General features: G+C 44.9%; 1 protein-coding gene across 27 annotated transcripts in view; it reads right to left on the bottom strand.

The window, feature by feature from the left end:
• Positions 1 to 3,810: 3,810 nt before the first annotated feature.
• Positions 3,811 to 22,275, bottom strand: part of GPATCH8 (G-patch domain containing 8) — a 107,832-nt gene continuing 89,367 nt past the window's right edge. For 16 of the 27 annotated variants that reach the window (XM_045374674.1, XM_074019844.1, XM_005584432.3 and 13 more), the window contains 3 exons: positions 16,237 to 16,286; positions 14,973 to 15,103; positions 3,811 to 10,032 (listed from right to left, as the gene is read on the bottom strand). In XM_045374674.1, the coding sequence (XP_045230609.1) occupies positions 6,150 to 10,032; positions 14,973 to 15,103; positions 16,237 to 16,286 (4,064 nt within the window). In that variant the 3' untranslated portion in view covers positions 3,811 to 6,149. The remainder of the gene's footprint in view (positions 10,033 to 14,972; positions 15,104 to 16,236; positions 16,287 to 22,275) is intronic. The other 11 variants (XM_065531676.1, XM_005584433.3, XM_074019845.1 and 8 more) reach the window with 1 other exon arrangement.

Here is a 22,275-nt window from a genome sequence, read left to right on the forward strand (position 1 = left end):
GGAGGCTGAGGAAGGAGGATGGCTTGAGCTCAGGTATTTGAGACTAGCCTAGGCAATACAGTGAGACCTCGTCTCTATTTTAAAACTATAAAAAATAAAATATTTTAAAAACTCCAAAGATAGCCATCAAGGAGCCTTAACAAACAGCCCAGAAAGAGTTAAGACATGAACACACGGCTGGGCACGGTGGCTCAAGCCTGTAATCCCAGCACTTTGGGAGGCCGAGACGGGCGGATCACGAGGTCAGGAGATCGAGACCATCCTGGCTAACATGGTGAAACCCCGTCTCTACTAAAAATACAAAAAACTAGCCGGGCGAGGTGGCGGGCGCCTGTAGTCCCAGCTCCTCAGGAGGCTGAGGCAGGAGAATGGCGTGAACCCGGGAGGTGGAGCTTGCAGTGAGCTGAGATCCGGCCACTGCACTCCAGCCTGGGCGACAGAGCGACACTCTGTCTCAAAAAAAAAAAAAAAAAAAAAAAGACATGAACACACATAACCGCAGCAGAGACAGTAAAGCATACCTTGAAAAATATACAGATTACCAAAGTCATCTATCATTGTTCCTCATAACAACCCTAGGAAATAAGTACTATTAATGCCCATTTTATAAACACAAAACTGCGGCACAAGAGTTTTAGGTGAATTGCCCACATTTACACAGCCAACGAATGGCAAAACTAAGATTCAAACATGGGTTGCACTTGAACTCATGTTCAAGTTGCCTTTTGTTAGAGAATGAAAGGGTTTTTAGGCATAGAGAATACATGAGAGCAGCAAAGGAACACAGAGGTGGGGAAGGACAAGTAGTTGACTCAGCATAGCAGAGTGCTTAAAGGGGTGGACTGAGGTGCAAGGTGGGAAAGGAAAGCTTGGGGGTTCTAATTACTGAAGGTCCTTGAATACTGTATTAAGGAATCTGAACTTTAATCCATGGGAGATGGAAAATCATAAAGATTTTAGCCAGGCACGGTGGCTCATGCCTGTAATCCCAGCACTCTGGGAGGCCGAGTGGGTGGATCAGGAGTTCGAGACCAGCCTGGCCAATATAGTGAAACCCCGTCTCTACTAAAAATACAAAAATTAGCTGGGCGTGGTGGTGCATGCCTGTAATCCCAGCTACTTGGGAGGCTGAGGCAAGAGAATTGCTTGAGCCTGTGAAGCAGAGGTGGCAGTGAGTCGAGATCATGCCACTGCACTCCAGCCTGGGCGACAGAGTGAGACTCTGTCAAAAAAAAAAAAAAAAAAAAAAAAAAAAAGAGAGGAAAAGAAAATTATAAAGATTTTTAGGCCAGGTGTGGTGGCTCACGCCTGTAATCCCAGCACTTTGGGAGGCCAAAGTGAGGATTGCTTGAAGCCAGGTGTTTGGGACCAGCCTGGGCAACATAGTGAGACCCTGTGTCTACAGAAAAATTAAAATTAGCCAGGCATGGTAGTGCACACCTGTAGTTCCAGCTACTGAGGAGGCTGAGGCAGGAGAATCACTCGAGCCCAGGAATTTTAGGTTACAGTGAGCTATGATTTTGCCACTCCACTCCAGCCTGGGCAAGAGAAAGACTATGCCTTAAAAACAATTTATTTATTTTTATTTTTTGCTGGGCATGGTGGCTTACAGCTGTAATCCCAACACTTTGGGAGGCCAAAGTGGGCAGATTGCTTGAGGCCAGGAGTTCGAGACCAGCCTGGCCAACATGGCGAAATCCTGTCTCTACTAAAAATACAAAAATTAGCTGGGCGTGGTGGTGCACACCTATAATCTCAGCTGCTTGGGAGGCTGAGAAGGAGAATTGCTTGAACCCAGGAGATGGAGGTTGCGGTCAGCCACAATTGCGCCATCGCACTTCAGCCTGGGCAACAAGAGTGAAACTCCATCTCAAAAAAAACACACAAACCACAAACCAAAAAATGCATTTTTGAACTTTTTTTTTGGCTCAATTCTGATGCACAATCCTCAGTTAATGGTGTTGTACTTGGCTCATATTCTTTTTATTTTTGAGACAGGGTCTCGCTCTGTCACCCAGGCTGCAGTGCAGTGACCTGATCATGGCTCACTACAGACTTGACCCCTGGGCTCAAGCAATCCTCCCACATCAGCCTCATGAATAGCTGAGACCACAGGCTTGTGCCACCACGCCCAGCTAATTTTTAGTTTTTTTTGTAGAGATGGGGTCTTGCTATGTTACCCAGGTTGACCTCGAATTCCTGAGCTCAAGAGATCCTCCCGCCTTGGCCTCCCAAAGTGCTGGGATTATAGGCATGAGCCATTGCACCTGGCCACTTTGCTCATATTCTTGAACATATAATCAAAATGTTTACCATGTATTAAGCGCGAGATACACTGAGTGCTGCGGGGGGGATATAAGAATCACTCCCTGTTCTCTCAGAGATCACAGTTTTACTGGGAAGCAGTGAATACAGAATGAGTTGCATTCAGATTCTGAAAAGCCAGTAAGCTTACACAGAACAGGGAATTAGGTTCTAGTCAGGAAGGCCACCGAGGAAAATGCTGCAATAATTGAGATATGAGTTGGTAGAAGTGAGTGAAGCTGTCTTTGGCAAGTAAGAATGGAAATGGCTGACGAGGCCTGAATTAGTCATCAAGGGTGAAGAGGGAGTACTTTCATGTTTCAGGCCAAGGTGGTCATTTCTTTCTGGGTAAGGATCTTTGCTATTTTAGGAATATAGGCAGATCTGAGCACTCAAACCCAGGTTCAAGTTGAATAGCTTCTCTTTAATCAAAGGGAGAACACAGATGTATCAAAGAGTAGGAAAGAAATGTATCAAAAGAGAGTAGGAAAGAAAGCCTTTTCTTCTTGAAAGGCTGAGGTTGAGAGGGAAAACTAATTTATCACTATAACTCTATGGTAGCTTTCGATGCTAAATTTTCCCTGCCTCTTTTGTGATTTTTTGATATGGAAGAGTAGGGGTTTTATCTTCTCAGTAACAATTAAGCCATATTTCCTTATACCAAGTAGAGGTGCTCAAACATTGTAGTGGTATTAAAGGGCTAGGAGAGTAACTGAAGACTGGCACAAAGAACTCCACCTGGAGGATGAAAGTCCGGCAGATGATTCTTGTCATCTTAGTGCCCTTAAAGTAGTCCAAAATCCTAAAATTCAAAGCCAGAAATTCCACACCCATTTAGTAGGCACCTAGATATACACCATATATTCTACTACACACAGATTATATACCTAAAATGGAAGGAAATCTTTCCTCTTGTGGGAAAGAGGAAGTGGAAAGGAGGCATACATTCCAATACATCTACCTACAACTGAGAGAAATTAACTACTATTACCTCCTCCCACACCATCATCTTTCCTCTCTTTGCATAGCCTGAGCTTTCAGAAGCACAACTGCAAACATCTCATACTGGTTCACAGGAATCTATTCCTTGGTCACTTCAAACAAGATGTTATTTATTTTTTTTTATTTTTATTTTTTTTGAGACGGAGTCTCGCTCTGTTGCCCAGGCTGGAGTGCAGTGGCCGGATCTCAGCTCACTGCAAGCTCCGCCTCCCGGGTTTACGCCATTCTCCTGCCTCAGCCTCCCGAGTAGCTGGGATGACAGGCGCCCGCCACTTCGCCCGGCTAGTTTTTTGTATTTTTTTAGTAGAGACGGGGTTTCACAGTGTTAGCCAGGAAGGTCTTGATCTCCTGACCTCGTGATCCACCCGTCTCGGCCTCCCAAAGTGCTGGGATTACAGGCTTGAGCCACCGCACCCGGCAAACAAGATGTTATTTATAACCCACACCTCCAACCCTACCCAACTTTGAGTGGATGGGGCAAAAATTACGACAGACTCTGCTAAGTTTCCACAAATCATTGGTTTATTAGAAAGTTCCTTTCCCTCATTTTACAGCATATATATCTCTATCATATGTGATAAAGTTAAATACAATCTGTTATGCTTGTAAGTAAGGATAGGTTATTTTGTTTTTTTTTAAGTTTTAAAATCACTATTCTGGAAGTTAAAGAAAATGCCCCGAGGAAGGTAAAGAGGCAGCCAGAGTATGGCTCAATCTACAAGCTAATGGGAAGCAGCACAAAAATGTTAATACTGTATTATTTATTTACATGGGCTGAAAGCAAAGAAAAATGAGTCCCTTCACTTACACAGATGATTTCGTTTTTCCAGTGCCAGTTATACAAGAAGTGATGCTTCTGAATCAGACAAGGAGCACTGAACAGGTAGGAGGGTGGGAGGGCAGTCAAGAGTGCGCTTGCCTGCCACTTTCTTTTCATAAACTTAACACTTTTCTGAGAATTTGAGAAGGCAGGAACACAGAGCCCTGGTCCAGATAAGTATGGTTTTTCTTGTCAAGTGACCAACCAACCAATTCTAGCCACAGGAATAGTTAGGAAAATGCCGAAGAGGGAATTGTTAACCTCATCAAAGGAGATGGGACCTGCAATACAAGCCCCTTTGGGTCAGTGTGTTAATTGGGGCTGAGAGCCTGGGTGAAAGGCAAGAAGAGGGGCAAAAGAGGCTGAGGTGGTAATTCCTCTTGTCAGTGTCATAGGAGAAAAGAAACAAGGAACGTTTACTGTTTAAACTGAGCTGGGCAGAGGGCATGGAAACTATGAAGCAAAATAATCTGAAGTATCTGTAAGTGTGCTCACCTCCCAACAAAAGGAAGAAGACTGTCCCAACTCATCCTCCAGCCTACTTCTGCTTCAGTTTCTACCAACCCAAAAGGCACATAAAAAAAAAAAAATTGTCAGAGGGGGCTAAGTACTAGGAAGGCAAATGGACTGACTGCCTTGAACAAGGTACCCAGGGAAACCCAGGAATCCCCCCAGACAATCACCAAATCTCACTGCTTCCAGACAATAAAGCTGTTGAGTCCCCTCCTTCTCCTCTGTGGGGTCCACCTGTTTCTCCGTGTAAAACAGCAAAAGTACATGAGGGAGACTGTTAAAGATGAGTATCCCTCAGAAGCCCCCGGCTGACTGCTGCCCATTAGCTCAAAAATCCCAATACTGGGGGCACTACTTACTGCAAATTACTTAACATTTTGTCCCAGCAAAAAATGTTTTAACATTTTATAGTTCATAACTTCAAAAAATACATAAGCTTGGTAAAATATACATGCTTAGTCAGTTTTGCATCTAGCAGAAAACAAATATTTTATTTTTTGTTTTCATTTTATAACCTTTAAAGTTTCTTAATTCAACTAGGGCAAACATATTTACACAAAGCCACCAGAACGAGGATCACTTAAAGAGCTGGATGTAAAAAATATTATTGCAGTATACTACAAATATGGAACCTTTTTTATATGAGCTACAAAAAGCAGCATTTACGTTTATAGAGTTCAGTGCAATTTTTTACATTAAAAAAATCCTATAAATTAAGAAGGAAACATCAACACAACAGAAGAAAATATACCCTTCACTTCAGACACATGAGCTCCTCTCCGGGAAAGCACATGGGCAACTCTATGTTCCACACAGCTTTTATTCATGATAGGATCTTCTTTTCTGGGATATGGAGATGCCTCTTCTGGGATGAGGGACACCAGGATAATAGTGCCAAATGTGTGGCTCCGTTGATGTGGGAACTGGATGGAATTGCAGCCTGAGTTATATCAGGTTCCAGGTGAGACTCTTTCCACCTCACCTGGGATAACATAACGTCACCAAGGATGTCAAAGACACTACCCCAAAGTGGTGGCACTTCCACCACTAGAACAGCTTGGCCTTCCCTGTGGCGCTGAGAAGGCAAGACCAGATGGGCCCACATCAAGTGCTTTGGTGACAACCCACTGGCCAGAGAGGAGGAAAATGTTTTAAAATTTATAGAAGGCAAGAGCAGAGGAAAAAAGCAGAGGGAGGAGGGGATTATCTAAACTTGACAGTTTGGAGATGTTGCTGCAGAGGGGTGGGTAGCACTTACTGGTGTTCCCTAGCTTAGAAACACAGGAGAGGGAGGGACAAATTGAGAGGAGGACAGGAAAAAGAAATCCCTGATAGTAAACTGAAAGCAAACTTCAAATCTAAACCCACCCCTGTGAGCCAAAACTCAATTCTTTGGCTGTCAGACACTGCCCATCCCAGCTTCTACTTGCTGGTATTAATAGCTCAACAGCCCCAAGGGAACATTTATGGGTCTCCTCCCCTGGCCCTACCTAGGATCCCATCCCCCAACTCATGTGCCATGGCTGGGAGGATGTTGCAGGTCCTGACCTGAGAAGATGGGGTGAAGTAGTGGGTGAAGGTGGAGGGCAGTGGCAGCTGCTGCAGCAGGCCGTGGGGCAAGTAGGGTGGGGTAGAGGGCAGCATGTGGGACGGGATGAAAGGTGAAAGGCCCAGGATGGATGGCTGAGGCGGGAATGATGTGGATGGGATGGCTAGCGAGAAAGGTGGCAGGGTGGCCAGGGATGATTGAGTGAGTGAGGTGGGACAAGGAAATGGGGGTCAGATGGGGCTGGGGAATATGATGCACCTGGGCAAGTGGTTGGGGATGGGGGTGGGGGTGAATGCCAATGGCGGCAGCAGCTGCGGCAGCATGATGTTGTAGGATGGCATGCTGAACAGTTGTGATGGAGGTGGCAGAGGCTGTAGCTGGCTGCTGAATGTGGATAGGTTGCAGGGCTGGTGTGGCTGGGGCCAGGGCAGCTGAGGCTGGAAAGGCCTTTACTTGCTTGGCCAGAAGCTGCTGCTGGATGTGTTGCTGAGCAGCCTGCTGGAGCTTGCTGTACTTCTCCATCTCCTCAGGGGTGAAGGTGATGGGCTGGCTCTCCAGGGGGGCCAGTGAAGCATCCTCAGCCCCATCTGTTGACTCAATACTAGGATCCCCACTGGGAGGTGCATAACTGGGGAAATGCTCAAGGTCTGGTGCTATCGGCAGCAAGCTGGATTCCACAGGGCCTGGTTGACTGCTGCTATCCAGGGACTCCAGGGTGTCCCCATCACTGGGGTCGGGGAGGTAGTTATGGGAGATGGTTGGGTCCCCAGGGTAGCAGTCAGTGTGTGCTGGGGTGCCTAGTGGAGCCACAGGGTGATCAGCAGTAGCTTCTTCAGACTTTGGCTCTTCTGGGGGTGGGTCTAATAAGGGGCCAGTTGTTTCCTCTGAAGGGAACTGATGCCCAAATAGGGCATCACTACTCCCTGAGGGCCCCTCTTCTGTCTCTGACTGTTCTTGCTCTTCCCCCCTTTCCAAGCCAGACTCTTCACATTTCTTATTGGGCTTTCGGGTAGCTGGGAGCTTCCCTATCAGTGGAAGGACAGGCTTATTGCCAAGAGATGGGGGGAGCTTGGGCCCAAAGTAACCTTGTGGGGGGTCCTTGAGCTTGGGCCCAGCTTTATTAGGGGTGGCCTGCACCTCCTCACTCACACTAGGTTTCCTCTCCACTTTCCTTGACTGAATCTTCTCCAGTAGCAGTTTGGCAGTAACAGAGTTCTTGTCTTCAGGACTGCAGTCACTTTCTGACCCTCTTCCTGTGCCAATGTTGCTGTTCTGGGAAGGTGGACCTGTTGCTTTACTGTCATCTCCTCTGCCATCATCTTTCTTCCCAGGACCTTCTCCCCGGCCTGATCGGAAATAGTGGGGGGACTGGGAGCGGTAGATCTTAGAACGAATGAAGTCCCGACGCCCAGAATGCCTCTCCTCAGGGCTCTCATGACCCCATGATCCCTTCCTGGAGCCTGATCTTTGGGAAGGGCTCCTGGTGCTGCGACTGCGGTCCCGGCTATAGCTCCGGCTCCGTTGCCAGCTGTGGGCTGTGGTGCTACGGCTTCTCCGCTTGCTCCGACTACGACTACAACTGCTGCTTCGGCTGCGGCCCCGGGATCTTGAGCGCTCTCTGGTATGACTCCGAGATCGGCTTCGGGACTGGCTGCAACTGAGGCTATAGTCATCGTCAGAAGATGAGTATTTGTGCCGTTTTGATCGATGTTTGGAGCTGGCATAGTCTGAGTCATCCGAGTCATGGGAGCGCTTGGAGTGCCTTCGTGATCTGTCGCTGTAGTCACTGTAGCTGTCATCTGAGTAACTGTGCTGTCTACTATAGCAGCTCTGGTCTGAAGAGGCATCTGAGCTACTTGAGTAAGAACGCCGGGAAGAACGATGTGAGGAATGGCGCCGGCCTGACCTTGAGCGGCTGCGGGAATGCTCACTGCCTGAATCTTCTTCTTCTTCCTCACTGTACTGGGATGGAGACTTCTGGTGCAGTCGGTGTGAGGAAGCATCATCACTATCCTCATCTCCACTACTGGGTTGGCTCCGATGGCTAGACCGGCTGCTTCGTTTGGTGCCTGCTCTTCGCTGGCAGGATGAAGGCGGAAGTTCACCTTTGTGTTTCCTCCCACTATGGTCTTGGGAGCTGCTACCACCCCCACCTTCCTCCTTTTTGCCACTGCTCCCCTCTTCAGCTGGGAGGGATCTCCGCTGGGAGTCATCTTGAGCTCGTCGCCGCCTTCTTGGAGGTGCAGGACTGCCACTCCCAGGGGGTTCTGGTTTGGGTCCTCGTTCAGAATCTGCTGGGGCTGATGACTTATTCTTCTTTCGTTTTCGTTTCTTGCGCTTCTTAGACTTCTCCCCCGACTCTGCCTTAGAGCTTTTCTCTTCTGTGTCACCCTTGTGTTTACGTTTGTGTTTGCTGGATTTTTTGTGCTTCTTTTTCTTTTTGTGCCGGTGGGACTTCCCAGATCGTTCTTTCTTGCTGGGAAGGCTTCTCCCTGTGTCTTCTGTCTCAGACCCATGGCTACCCCCAGGCTCCTGCTTGTTCAGGCTACTACAGGCAGACCCTGAAGCAGGTGCGTCCATTCTGCCTCCTGAGGAACGTACTATTTTCTCTCCGCCCACTTCCTTGTTTTTATTTGGCTCACCAGGATCTAGGCCTTGGAGATGGTCCTTTGAGGAGCTTCCTATATCCTTTGGTTTTTCTGTCCCTTTAGTTCTGGCATCTTTGTTCCTTGAAAGTTTAAAGTCAAAATATAAAGGGTTACAACTGTATGAAATGGAGGGTTCTGCCTTGGTGAAAATTAATAGTTCTGATGGCCACTGGAGGGCAGTGCTTTCATCTTTGCTCAAAACTGGGAAGAAGGGACCAGTAGGATGTTTGGGTCCTTCTTGGCTTTCTTTCCCTGCTGGGGTGGCCAGAGAGGTTTCTTTAGAAGAGTTGGACTCACACGTTTGGGTCTCTGAAACCTTCTGACTATGACTCTCTAAACTCTGATCACTTACATCCCCTCCTAAGGCCTTCTTTGCCTCAGGTTTGCTTCCTGGTTCTGAGGGCTCGGTCATGCTGGTTTCCTTCGGCTGCTCAGAGACTTCACTAACTGTCTTTTCTGCTCCTTGGCTTGCTGCCGCCTTGATGCAGCTTTTAGGCTTGGGAGAACTGCCTTTTTTACTCTCTGGGGCATTCTTTGGGTGTGTACTATTATCACCTTCCATTTGTTCACTGGCTCTCATAAAAAGTAGGAAGGGAAAATTAGGTTTTACTTTGCAGTGTGCTGGGGGGATGTAGTGGTAATATTCCGGCTCCGTAGCCCCAGCTCCTTCTTCTCGCTTCATCCTTTTTAATTTGGATAATGTTGAGGCAAGGGACCCTCCATCCTGAGGGTCTTCATCCTCCTTTTTACCATCAAGATTACTGCTCCCATCAGAGTCTCCTACCTTCTGCAGTCCTTGGTCAGAACCCTTCTCATCAGGTTTTGTTCCATCTTCAGAGGTCCCTTCCTCCGCGTGGTCCTTGAAAACTGATGCTATTGATTCGAGTTTGACAGGAGCCTTCTTGGCAAAAGAAAATGACACTCCCAATTTTTGCAATGGGGTCCCCAGATTATTCTTAATGCCAAAGCTGATGCCTTGGGAGGCTAACCCAGGAGCCTGGGCCAGTCCAGTGGTATTAGTGATTTGTACTGCAGTGAAAGGGCCTCCTTTATCTGTGGAAAATTCAGATCCCAGGCCACAAGAAACAGTGGCACCTGTGCCACTATTTGTAGCTGATTCATCTTTATCATCTTCTCCACCTTCTTCATCTACAGCCACTGTGGTTGGTTTGAACATGGGACCACTTCCAGGTGCACTACATGACATTTTAGAAAAATAAAAAGCAAAGAAAAAGCAGGTTTAGGACTACATTCCATAAACCTTATAAAATACTAATCTCTTATATCCTATCATTCATTATAGGTAGGTCTCAAAGACAGTGAGTGGTGGTCATATTCCCTAGTCCTATACTAACAAACGCGACTTTCTCAGAGGAGGTTAGACAAAGACTCATTCTGTTAACCTGCCAAATTCCCAGGGCCAGTCAGTTATTACTGTTTTTTCTTAAGCTGTCTAAAGTACAAAAAGCTGGGTGTGGTGGCTCACACCTGTAATCCCAGCACTTTGGGAGGCCAAGGTGGACAGATTGCTTGAGGTCAGGAGTTCCTAACCAGCCTGGCCAACATGGTGAAACCCTGTCTCTACTAAAAACACAAAAATTAGCTGGGCATGGTAGCACGCACCTGTAATCCCAGCTACTTGGGAGGCTGAGGCAGGAGAATCACTCTAACCTGGGAGATGGAGGTTGCAGTGAGCCGAGATCACACCACTGTACTCCAGCCTGGGTGACAGAGCAAGACTCCCTCTCAAAAAAAATAAAATAAAATAAAGTACAGGCCGGGCGCGGTGGCTCATGCCTGTAATTCTAGCACTTTGGGAGGCCAAGGCGGACAGACTGCTTGAGCTCAGGAGTTCGCAACCAGCCTGAACAACATGGTGAAATCCCATCTCTACTAAAAATACAAAAATTAGCTGGGCTTGGTGGCGCACGCCTGTAATCCCAGCTACTCAGGAGGCTGAGGCAGGAGAATCTCTTGAACCTGGGAGGCAGAGGTTGCAGTGAGCTGAGATCACGCCACCGCACTCCAGCCTGGGTGACAGAGCGAGACTCTGTCTCAAAAAAAAAAAAAAGTTCATAAAGTAAGACTTATGTTACAACTGAAGTAGCGCATCGTTACTATATTTCAGATCTCATTTCTTATTTTATCATTCTATCCATTAGTATGTTATCTAATGTATGGCTGTACATGTATTCACATCGGTTTTATTTCATTCTATTAAAGAAAAACTCTTGCTGGGCAAGGGTGGCTCACATCTGTAATCTCAGTGATTCAGGAGGCTGAGGTGGGAGGATTGCTTGAGGCCAAGATATCAAGACCAGTCTGGGCAACTTAGTGAGACCCCACCTCTAAAAAAAAAAAATTAAAATTTCCCCATGCTTTCAAATTTCATTTTTTAAAAATGTGCATATTCTGAGTTAAACACAGAAACTTCCACTGTGCTACTTATGGCAGTCTGTGGTCAGTATGTCTATCATATAAACTAAAAAGTCCATGCCTATCTCCTGGGTACCATAACAAGCATTTGCTTTGGTTTTGTGGCAGTTTCTGGGCATTCAGTACTACGGTCATAATGTTACCTGAGCACTTTCATCTTTGACAAAAGGAATATTAAGGAGCCTCAATAGTTTTAAACTGATGATCTTGCCTGAAAGTTTTATTTTTTTGAGGTGGGGTCTAACTGTGTTGCCCAGGCTGGAGTGAAGTGGCATGATCATAGCTCATTGCAGTCTCAAACTTCTGGCTCAATCCTCCCACCTCAGCCGCCTGAGTAGCTATGACTACAGGTGCACATCACTATGCTGGCTAATTTTATTTATTTATTTGAGACAGTGTCACTCTGTTGCCCAGGCTGGAGTGCAGTGGTGCGATCTTGGCTCACTGCAACCTCCACCTCCCGGGTTCAGGTGATTCTCCTCCCTCAGCCTTGCAAGTAGCTGCGACTACAGGCATGCACCACCACACCCAGCTAATTTTTGTATTTTTAGTAGAGACGGGCTTCACCACGTTGGCCAGGATGGTCTTGATCTCTTGGCCTTGTGATCTGCCCACCTCGGCCTCCCAAAGTGCTGTGATTACAGGCATGAGCCACTGCGCTCAGCCCATGCTGGCAGATTTAAAAAAACAATTTGTAGAGACAGAGTCTTGTTATGTTGACCAGATTGGTCTTGAGCACCTGGCTTCAAGTGATCCTCTGGCCTCTGCCTCAAAAAGTACTGGGATTACAGATGTGAGCCATTGTGCATCTGGCCTGCAATTTTTGTAGTGTGTACACTATACAGTGTACACTATATCCTTTTTTTTTTTTTTTTTTTTTTTTTGAGACGGAGTCTCACGCTGTTGCCCAGGCTGGAGTGCAGTGGCGCGATCTCGGCTCACTGCAAGCTCCGCCTCCCGGGTTCCCACCATTCTCCTGCCTCAGCCTCCTGAGTAGCTGGGACTACAGGCGCCCGCCACCGCGCCCGGCTAATTTTTTGTATTTTTAGTAGAGACGGGGTTTCTTGTATTTTTAGTAGAGACGGGGTTTCACTGTGGTCTCGATCTCCTGACCTTGTGATCCGCCCGCCTCGGCCTCCCAAAGTGCTGGGATTACAGGCTTGAGCCACCGCGCCCGGCCCACTATATCCTTAAATTCCAAATCAAGAACTAAACAGAATTAGATACCTATTTGTATGATGTCCTTGTTATCCAAACCCTAGCTAATAGCTATCCTCAACTCAGGGACAAGTATATTCAGACAATGTGTAATCTCTCTTTTTTTTCCTCTCTCCCAAGCCGGAGTTTTGCTCTTGTTGCCCAGGCTGGAGTGCAATGGTGTAATCTTGGCTCACTGTAACCTCCGCCTCCCGGGTTCAGGCGATTCTCCTACCTCAGCCTCCTTAGTAGCTGGGATTACAGGCGTGCGCCACCATGCCCAGCTAATTTTTGTATTTTTAGTAGAGACGGAGTTTCACCATGTAGGTCAGGCTGGTCTCAAGCTCCTGACCTCAGGTGATCCATCTACCCCAGCCTCCCAAAGTGCTGGGATTACAGGCGTGAGCCACTGTGCCCCACCAATGTGTAATCTCTTGCTATCTAAACTGTTGCTACTGGAAAATGAGAACTCAACAGATTTGGAGAGCAAGAAATACTTACACTGTGTTATGAAACCTACTCCACAGCAAACAAATAAAAAACGACCCCCAGGGCCAAACTGAATAAAAAGGGGATACTGTTTTTTTGAGACAGGGTCTTGCTCTATCACCCAGGCTGGAATGCAGTGGTGCGATCACAGCTCACTGCAGCCTTGATCTCCCAGGCTCAAGAGATTCTTCCACCTCAGGCTTCTGAGTAGCTGGGACTACAGGCATGTGCCACCATACCCAGCTAATTTTTAAGTTTTTTTTTTTTTTTTTAGAGACAGGGTCTTCCTATGTTGCCCTGGCTGGTCTTGAGCTCCTGGGTTCAAGAGATCCTCTTGCTCTGGCCTCCCAAAGTGCTGGGATTACAGGTGTGAGTCACTATGCCCAGTATGTGCTTTTTAATATAAATGTTAGAAAATGGGAATAATTGTAATAGCGTCATCATTTATTGATTTCTTGAGCATCTCTGATGTGCTAGGCATCCCTTCAAGCATTTCCAAGGTAATAACTCAATCATTCCTCATAACAACTCTAAGTTGTTCTTATCTCTATCTTACAGATAAGGAAACTGAGGCACAGAGTTTAAATATAATTTCATTACGTCACATAAACAGTAAGAAAAATATGGCCTCAAAAATACACATACTTAATCAGTATATTATACAAGTATATAGATATGCTTTTAGTTTGAAAGAAGGATCTATTAAACATTTTAAGGAACTGGAGGACATTATGTTAAGTAAAATAACCCAGAAACAGAAAATTAAACACTGCAGGTTGTCACACATATGTGGAAGCTAAAAAAAAAAAAAAGTTGATCTCATAGAATTAAAAAGTAGAACAGAGATGGATATGGTAATTACCTTGATCTGATCACTATATGTGTTGAAACATTACATATACGTTGAAACATTACTAAGCAACCCATGAATATGTTCAATTATTATTTGTCAATTAATAAAAACTGAAGGTTTATAATTTTTTTTTTGAGATGGAGTTTCACTCATGTTGCCCAGGCTGGAGTGCAATGGCACGATCTTGGCTCGGCACAACCTCTGCCTCCCAGGTTCAAGCCATTCTCCTGCCTCAGCCTCCCTAGTAGCGGGGATTATAGGCATGTGCCACCATGCCTGGCTAATTTTGTATTTTTAGTAGAGACAGGGTTTCTCCACGTTGGTCAGGCTGGTCTTGAACTCCCAACCTCAGGTGATCCGCCCGCCTCAGCCTCTGAAAGTGCTGGGATTACAGGTGTGAGCCACCGCGCCTGGCCACTTTTTTGTTTTTTTTTTTTTCTGTTTTTTTTTTTTTCTTTTTGAGACGGAGTCTCACTCTGTCGCCCAGGCTGGAGTGCAGTGGCTGAATCTCAGCTCACTGCAAGCTCCGCCTCCCAGGTTTACGCCATTCTCCTGCCTCAGCCTCCCGAGTAGCTAGGACTACAGGCGCCCGCCACCCCAGCCGGCTAGTTTTTTTTTGTATTTTTTAGTAGAGACGGGGTTTCATCGTGTTAGCCAGGATGGTCTCGATCTCCTGACCTCGTGATCCGCCCGTCTCGGCCTCCCAAAGTGCTGGGATTACAGGCTTGAGCCACCGCGCCCGGCCTGTTTTTGTTTTTTTTTTGAGATGGAGTCTCCCGCTGTCACCCAGGCTGGAGTCCAGTGGTGCAATCTCGGCTCACTGCAAGCTCTGCCTCTCGGGTTCACGCCATTCTCCTGCCTCAGCCTCCAGAGTAGCTGGGACTACAGGCGCCTGCCACCACGCCCGGCTGATTTTTTGTATTTTTAGTAGAGATGGGGTTTCACTGTGTTAGCCAGCATGGTCTCAATCTCCTGACCTTGTGATCTGCCTGCCTCAGTCTCCCAAAGTGCTGGGATTACAGGGGTAAGCCACTGCACCTGGCCCAAGGTTTATAATTCTTAAATCTTAATTTAAATTTTAAATTATAATCTGAAATATATAATTTAAAACTTTAAGGATTATAATTATCTGTAGAACCCTCTGATAAAAAATATCCTCACCATTCAGCTTGTTTTCTCTGCTCTGCCAACTCATGGAGCCGCCGAAGGGCTTTTTCCTGTTTTTTCTCATCCTTGCGGGATCTTGAAGAGACATTTCGAGCAAACTCTCTCTGCTTGAGATCTTTTAATCTCTGGGTTAAAAGAAAGAAAGATACAGAGGGTGGATGATTTACAGTAACTTGGGAATCAGAAAGCAAAGCCTTTAGGACATGACCCTCTACCAACAGTCATAGTATTAGTGTAGAACACATTATCATATTCTCTTATGGCAACTGAAAACACAATGGCTGATTACTTTGGGTATAGCACTTGCAGTATCTACACTTCTAATTAGGACAGCATATAATTTGCTTTATTAGGCAAAATAAAATGATCTCAAATGCAACAAGCAAATTTTAGAACACTGGGAGGAAAGAAAGGGACCTGCTCCTCCAGGATGCAAAACTAGACAAACAGAACATGAGATAAATTGTAATAACACAAGCCAAAGAGAACAGAAAGGGGTTAGGCTAGTACAGAAAGTTACCCAGGTGTAAGATCTTGAAAAGCAATGTACAGCTTACATGGGGGGTTATTTGAATTAGAACAAATAGAAAGCATACTTTTATTTCACCATAAAAAGGTGTCATTTTTTTTTTAGCATGAATAGAGGTTTCCCGTAACTATTAAATAAACCCGAGAGGTCTTCCAGCGCTAGCACGTTTAGAGCTCACCAGTCTGACCACTTTTATCTGGTCAGCCTGCTGAAAGTAGTATGTGAGGCTTTGCATTCCTTCATGGCCCTGAGAGGAATATCCAGGGGATGAGGAGGGAGAGCAGAGATAAGTCAAAGACTTTATTACTTAGAATCCAGATAACAGAATGGGTCTTTTATTTTCAGAAACTACTGTATAATTTTCCTTAAAAGAAATACAACCAAAAAAGAACAGTGTTATGACACACTGGTGACAGAACCCAGACATATCTATCTGCAATAAAGACAGAAATAAAATTATTTTCAAGACATTAGATAATAACAAGACACAAACAAAACAAAATATATACATTAGCCTATGCTTTTACAACAGCATTGGGAAAAGGAATTTGACCCAGTATAAAGTGGACATTGCTTTGTGGAAAGGCATGATGTTCAACAGACAGAGGAATTTTCTTACCTAGTATTTATGAAATGTGTTTTGAATCTTTTTAAATTGGGAGGGGGGAAGGGTAAAAAGACACACACAAAAAAAGATATACAGCTAAAGACACTAGTAGAAAAACTCACTCTTGTGATCTGGGCTCCCAAATTAGAAGGATTTGCTTTCAATACATCAGCTGAAAATGTCACATCACAAAGAAAAAAAAGTAAAAAATAAAACAAGAGTGGAAGAGAAAAAAAAAATAAAGCAAGCATTACTACACAAGCTCTCTTAGTGAATCTGTAAACTATTATACTGAACAATCAGGGACAAAGCCATCAACTCTAAAAGGGCTGGGGAGAAGGGAAGCACCTGTACAACATATATATGTGTACATACACACAGACTGACATAGTAATCCCACCTAGAAAAATGGAACTACCTGTATTTCTTCCAGAAAAATGGTTCCAGAACTTTGGAAAAGACCATTGTGGTACAAAAAGCAGTCCTGTTTCCATGAGCCCTTATTTTGGGGGAAGTTCAAGTAATGAACAGCTGGCAAAACTATTACTGCCCATAATTAACAATTTTTTTTTTGAGACGAAGTCTCTGTTGTCCAGGCTGGAGTGCAGTGGCGCGATCTTGGCTCACTGTAGCCTCCGCCTCCCAGGTTTAAGCAATTCTCATGCCTCAGCCTCCCAAGTAGCTGGGATTACAGGCATGCACCCCTATGCTTGGCTAATTTTTATATGTTTAGTAGAGACGAGGTTTCACCATGTTGGCCAGGGTGGTCTTGAACTCCTGGTCCCAAGTGAACTACCTGCCTCGGCCTCCTAAAGTGCTGGGATTACAGGCATGAGCAACCACACCCAGCCCACAATTAAGATTTTTATAAAACCACTTCAAGATAAAGGATCAACTATTTTAAATAAATATGAATAAATATGAATTCTAATTTCATCCTCCTGAGGGGAATGGGGCAGAAAGAAAAGGCTTATCAGGTCTATTATATGATTACCTTTGGCCACAAACCTAGTTTTTTCTTCCCCAAACACGTAATAGGCTCTCTAACCAAGATTTATATAGAATATAATGTTCTTCTCATATCTGCCATTTTCTCTTTTTTTTTGAGACAGAGTTTTAATGTCGCCCAGGCTGGAGTGCAGTGGTGTGATCTTGGCTCACTACAACCTCTGCCTCCTGGGTCCAAGCAATTCTCCTGCCTTAGCCTCCCGAATAGCTGGGACTACAGGTGCCTGTCACCACGCTCGGCTGAGTAGAGATGGGGTTTCCCCTTGTTGACCAGGCTGGTCTTCAATTCCTGACTTCAGGTGATCCGCCCGCCTCGGCTTCCCAAAATGATGGGATTACAAGGCATAAGCCACTGCACCCAGCCTGCCATCTCTCTAGCCACCTGCTAAGACTGGAAAATTTCCCCATGCCATTTCCTCCCCTCTTACAAATATTTCATTACTTTTAGGAAGCATTTTTCAAACTACAAGACACTGTCCAAAAGAACAATCATTTAATCAAAGTATGGAGTCCCCAGGCTGAGTCAAGATTAGGCTTTCCATTCAGCAGCCACTTTGTACAACCCTGAAGTTGAAGGAACAGGACCATGTCCACATCATGCTGAAGACATCCTATCTCAAGTTCCTACCACAGGAACATGGTTGGAGGCAGAGATGGAAGAAGATAGGATGACGCAATAAAACGAATCTAAACTGCAGGCTCCCTCTGGGCAAATCCTAAGAATACCCTACAAAGCTTAGGAAAGGCTCCCAATATCACATTTACAAATTTTACAGTCAAGTCTGCGGTCTCAAAAGCAGAATTGAGAACCCCAGAATTCTAACCCCAACCTTAAGAGACAGGACTCAGCAAACCCTATCAAACTGAGTATGTATACTTGTGGTTTCTTTCAGACGAGGACATTCTGTTCTGGCGACTTTTTTTTTTTTTTTTTAAAGAGACAAGGTCTCACTTTGTTGCCCAGGCAGGAGTGCTGGGGCTATTCACATGTGTGATTCCACTACTGATCAGCATGGGAGTTTTGACCTGCTCTGTTTCCGACCTGAACCGGTTCACTTCTCCTTAGGAAGCTTCGTTGGTCCCCCGCTCCTGGGAGTTCATCACATGATGCCGAACTTAGTGCAGACACCCAATCAGCAGAGCGCACTACAGCTCAGAACTCTCGGGCTCAAGTGATGCCCCCAGCCTCAGCCTCCCAAGAAGCCAGGACTATAGGCATGCACCACTACGCCCAGCCAAGACATGGGTTATAAGGTTCATATTTTCCTTTACCTAGAATGCCTAACTCCAAGTGTCTCCTGTCTACTCAAGGTCAAACTAAATTCTTACAGTCTCCACTGATCCTTCAAAACAGGGGACTGTTCTTTCTGAACTGTCCCTAGTGGTGCTTTGTCATATCGTTCACCTAGCAGCTATTGTATTTTGTTCTCTGACCAGTTATTCCTGTCTTTAAAAAAGGCAGTATGTGTAAAGCTTCAGAGTCAGAAAGCTTGGGTTCAAATCCATTAATTAACTAGCCAATCCACTTATTACTAGATGATTTCACCTCTCTGAGTTCCAGCTCCCTCATTAAAAAACAGGGCTACCTATCTACAGATTTACAAGATTAAATGTCAAAATAAATGTAAAGCATTTAATAAGTCACAAGTGTTCAATACTGCCTTCCCTCTGTGTGGGGCAGGGACTACAGCTTATCTTTATAATCAACCCCGCAGTATACAAAACAGCACTAAGTCTACAGAGGGCATCTGGTAAATGTCCAGTGAATAATTCAGTTCAAACATTAGATCCTTCGTTTTTCCTCAAATAAATTTTTCTACCATTTGTAGGAAAGCTTGATATAAAGTATTCTCATATCTTTATTAGGGACATATTAAAGTTATATAATATGGTCCTCCTAGCTACCACTCCAGATACCCCTTATTTCTAGACAGAATTGGGCCAAATGGCAAAAGATGCTGGCCAGAAACTTCTCAGCTTCCTACCTAAAAAGTAATTTCTATAAAGGCACAAGGACCTAATCAGTCAGGTTTTCCAAAATTGCCTATTTTATTCCAAAAGGCTACCAATGTCTGGCTCATTTGTTACGGAATACCCATGTGAAATTCTGTGAAGTGTACCTATACTTTTCTCTTAAATTCTAAAGAGGAACACAACTTTAGATAATTTCTTCAGGTGAGAATAGAGCAACATGCCTGCCTATGAGAGAAGAGGCAGAGCTCACAAGACCAAACACTGCAGATATGTCATCAATCTCTTGTCAAAGTCTGAGCAAATTCCATACCATACACAAAAATTCAAGTTAGACTCCAAACTGGGACATTCTAATTTAAATGGATTTGATTATCCATTTAAGCTGACTCAAAAGCTATGAGATGTACTTATCTCTGAAAATTACACAATACGCTTTCTGAAGAGCTGCTAATAAATTAGCTTATTTTATTGAACTACTAATGGTATTAACAAAAATTTAAGCCACATAACACATTCTTAGTTGGGAAATATCTTAATTCAAGAAAAGGAGACTGAACCCCACCGGAAATGAAAAGATATGAAGATCTTGTTTTCCTGAAAAATCAACAGCATTTTTCCACAATAGTATACATTTGCAGCACAGTACAGAATGGAAGGAACATTTCCCACAGATCCTTAATCACATGGTGGCTGGGATTTCCATTACACTTAGCAGAAGACCAGTAGAAAGGCAAGACCCTAACAAATGATCCAGTACTTGAAGTATCCATCCACATTAACTGTGGCTCTTTGGGTAAAAAACCACTCTAAATGGAAATGACATTTCAGTTCTTTTTTTTTTTTTTTTTTTTTTTGAGACGGAGTCTCCCTCTGTGGCCCAGGCTGGAGTGCAGTGGCGCAATCTCAGCTCACTGCAAGCTCCGCCTCCCGGGTTTACGCCATTCTCCTGTCTCAGCCTCCCGAGCAGCTGGGACTACAGGTGCCCGCCACCTCACCCGGCTAGTTTTTTGTACTTTTTAGTAGAGACGGGGTTTCACCGGGTTAGCCAGGATGGTCTCGATCTCCTGACCTCGTGATCCACCCGTCTCGGCCTCCCAAAGTGCTGGGATTACAGGCTTGAGCCACCGCGCCCGGCCGACATTCCAGTTCTTAAAACACAACTTAAACAGCATTATATTGGCAGAAATATGTTTTACTGTGGACACAAAGTATTGCTCTACTATCGCTGAAAAGATTAAGCCAAAGAAATGAGAATCAGGTAAATCTGAATGTGGATTATAAATGTGCAGAAAAGGTACACCCCAACAGCCACCCACTTCTCTTTAAGTGTAGATTTCAAGAGCAGAAACATTCTGCTCTCAGTGTCTATTAAAACATGGCAACTATGGCAATTGGGCTTTGCAGATCATCCGTAAAATGGCTCTCAAGAAATACGGCTTCCTTCTATAGTGGTTAGAACTTTTTAAATAGTCATCATTCTGTCAATAGTGAAGACCAACAGTGTTCCTGCTCAATTGTGATTGAGTTGAATAAGACACATATTTCTTCACAGTGCTCTCTAACAACAAAAGATAATACAAGGGTTTAACAAAATCTTTTTTTGTATCTTTTAGTGCTATGCTTCTCTCGTCCATCAAAATAAAATTTGACACTAGGAGTTTATATTTGATGGAGTATACTCTACTAAGAATAATTCTGATTACTATCTTTCTCAAGTATTTAAAATTGATTATCTACATTTAAAGAATAAAACCCATTTTTCTCATGTAAAGGGATTTCAGGCATCAGAAAACAGGCAGAATTTAGGGCAGAATATTTTGTATTGCCACTAAAATCCCATGTTCTACATTTACTCAGCTCTGAAGAGAAAACTTGATTTTGTCTCTTTAGGGTCTAAAGATTATCCATGGCATCTTTCCCTCACCAGATAGCAACTCTGTTCTCCCAACAGGGACTGAGGCTTAGTCTTTCTTTGTAACTAACTATGCAACATACACATAGTTGTCTATGGCACAAAAGAGATGCTCAGTAAATATTTATCAAACTGGGTTGTGGCTCATGCCTGTACTCTCAACACTTTGGGAGGCTGAGGTAGAAGGATCGCTTGAGGACAGGAGTTCAAGACCAGTCTGGGCAACATAGCCAGACTGTCTCCATAAAAAAAAATTTTTTTTTTTTTGAGATGGAGTTTCACTCTTGTTGCCCAGGCTAGAGTACAATGGCGCAATCTCGGCTCACCGCAACCTCGTCTCCCAGGTTCAAGCGATTCTCCTGCTTTAGCCTTCCGAGTAGCTGGAATTACAAGCATGCGCCACCACGCTCGGCTAATTTTTGTATTTTTAGTAGAGACAGGGTTTCTCCATGTTGGTCAGGCTGGTCTCAAACTCCTGACCTCAGGTGATCTGCCCACCTTGGCCTCCCAAAGTGCTGGGATTACAGCCATGAGCCACCATGCCCGGGCAAAAAAAATTTTTTTAATTAGCTGGGTGCAGTGGTATGTGCTTGTAGTCCCAGCTATATGGGAGGCTGAGGCAGGAGGACTGCTTGAGTTCAAGGTCACAGTGAGCTATGATTGTGCCACTGTACTCCAGCCTAGGTGACAGAGCAAGAACCTTTTTGTATTTCATTTTTTTGAGACAGAGTCTCCCTCTGTTACCCAGGCTGGAGTGCAGTGGCAGAATTTTGGCTCACCACAACCTCTGTCTCCTGAGTTCAAGCGATTCTCGGGCCTCAACCTCCCGAGTCGCTGGGACTACAGGTGCATGCCACCACACCTGGCTAATTATTTATATTTTTAGTAGAGACGGAGTTTCACCATGTTGGCCAGGTTGGTCTTGAACTCCTGACCTCAAGTGATCCACCTGCCTCGGCCTCCCAAAGTGCTGGGATTACAGGCATGAGCCACCGCACCCAGCTGAACCTGTCTTAAAACAAAACAAAACAAAACAAAACGTGTTGTATCTCCACCACTATTTCTGTCTAAGGATAATCTGGCCTTCTTCAAACCTCAACTACTCCTTTTCCTCTTATGTCAATGGTCCTGCATACCAAAATCACAGCCTCTTCTCCTCACTGTTTTATTTCCCCCTCCCTCTACAAAAAAACATTAATGTCTGTCTCCTCCCCTTCCTAACTGAAGTAATCATGCTGTAGTTGTTGCTTGCGCAGGTCACCCTAAT

This window comes from Macaca fascicularis, chromosome 16 (assembly GCF_037993035.2).
Source record: "Macaca fascicularis isolate 582-1 chromosome 16, T2T-MFA8v1.1".
Classification (NCBI taxonomy): domain Eukaryota; kingdom Metazoa; phylum Chordata; class Mammalia; order Primates; family Cercopithecidae; genus Macaca; species Macaca fascicularis.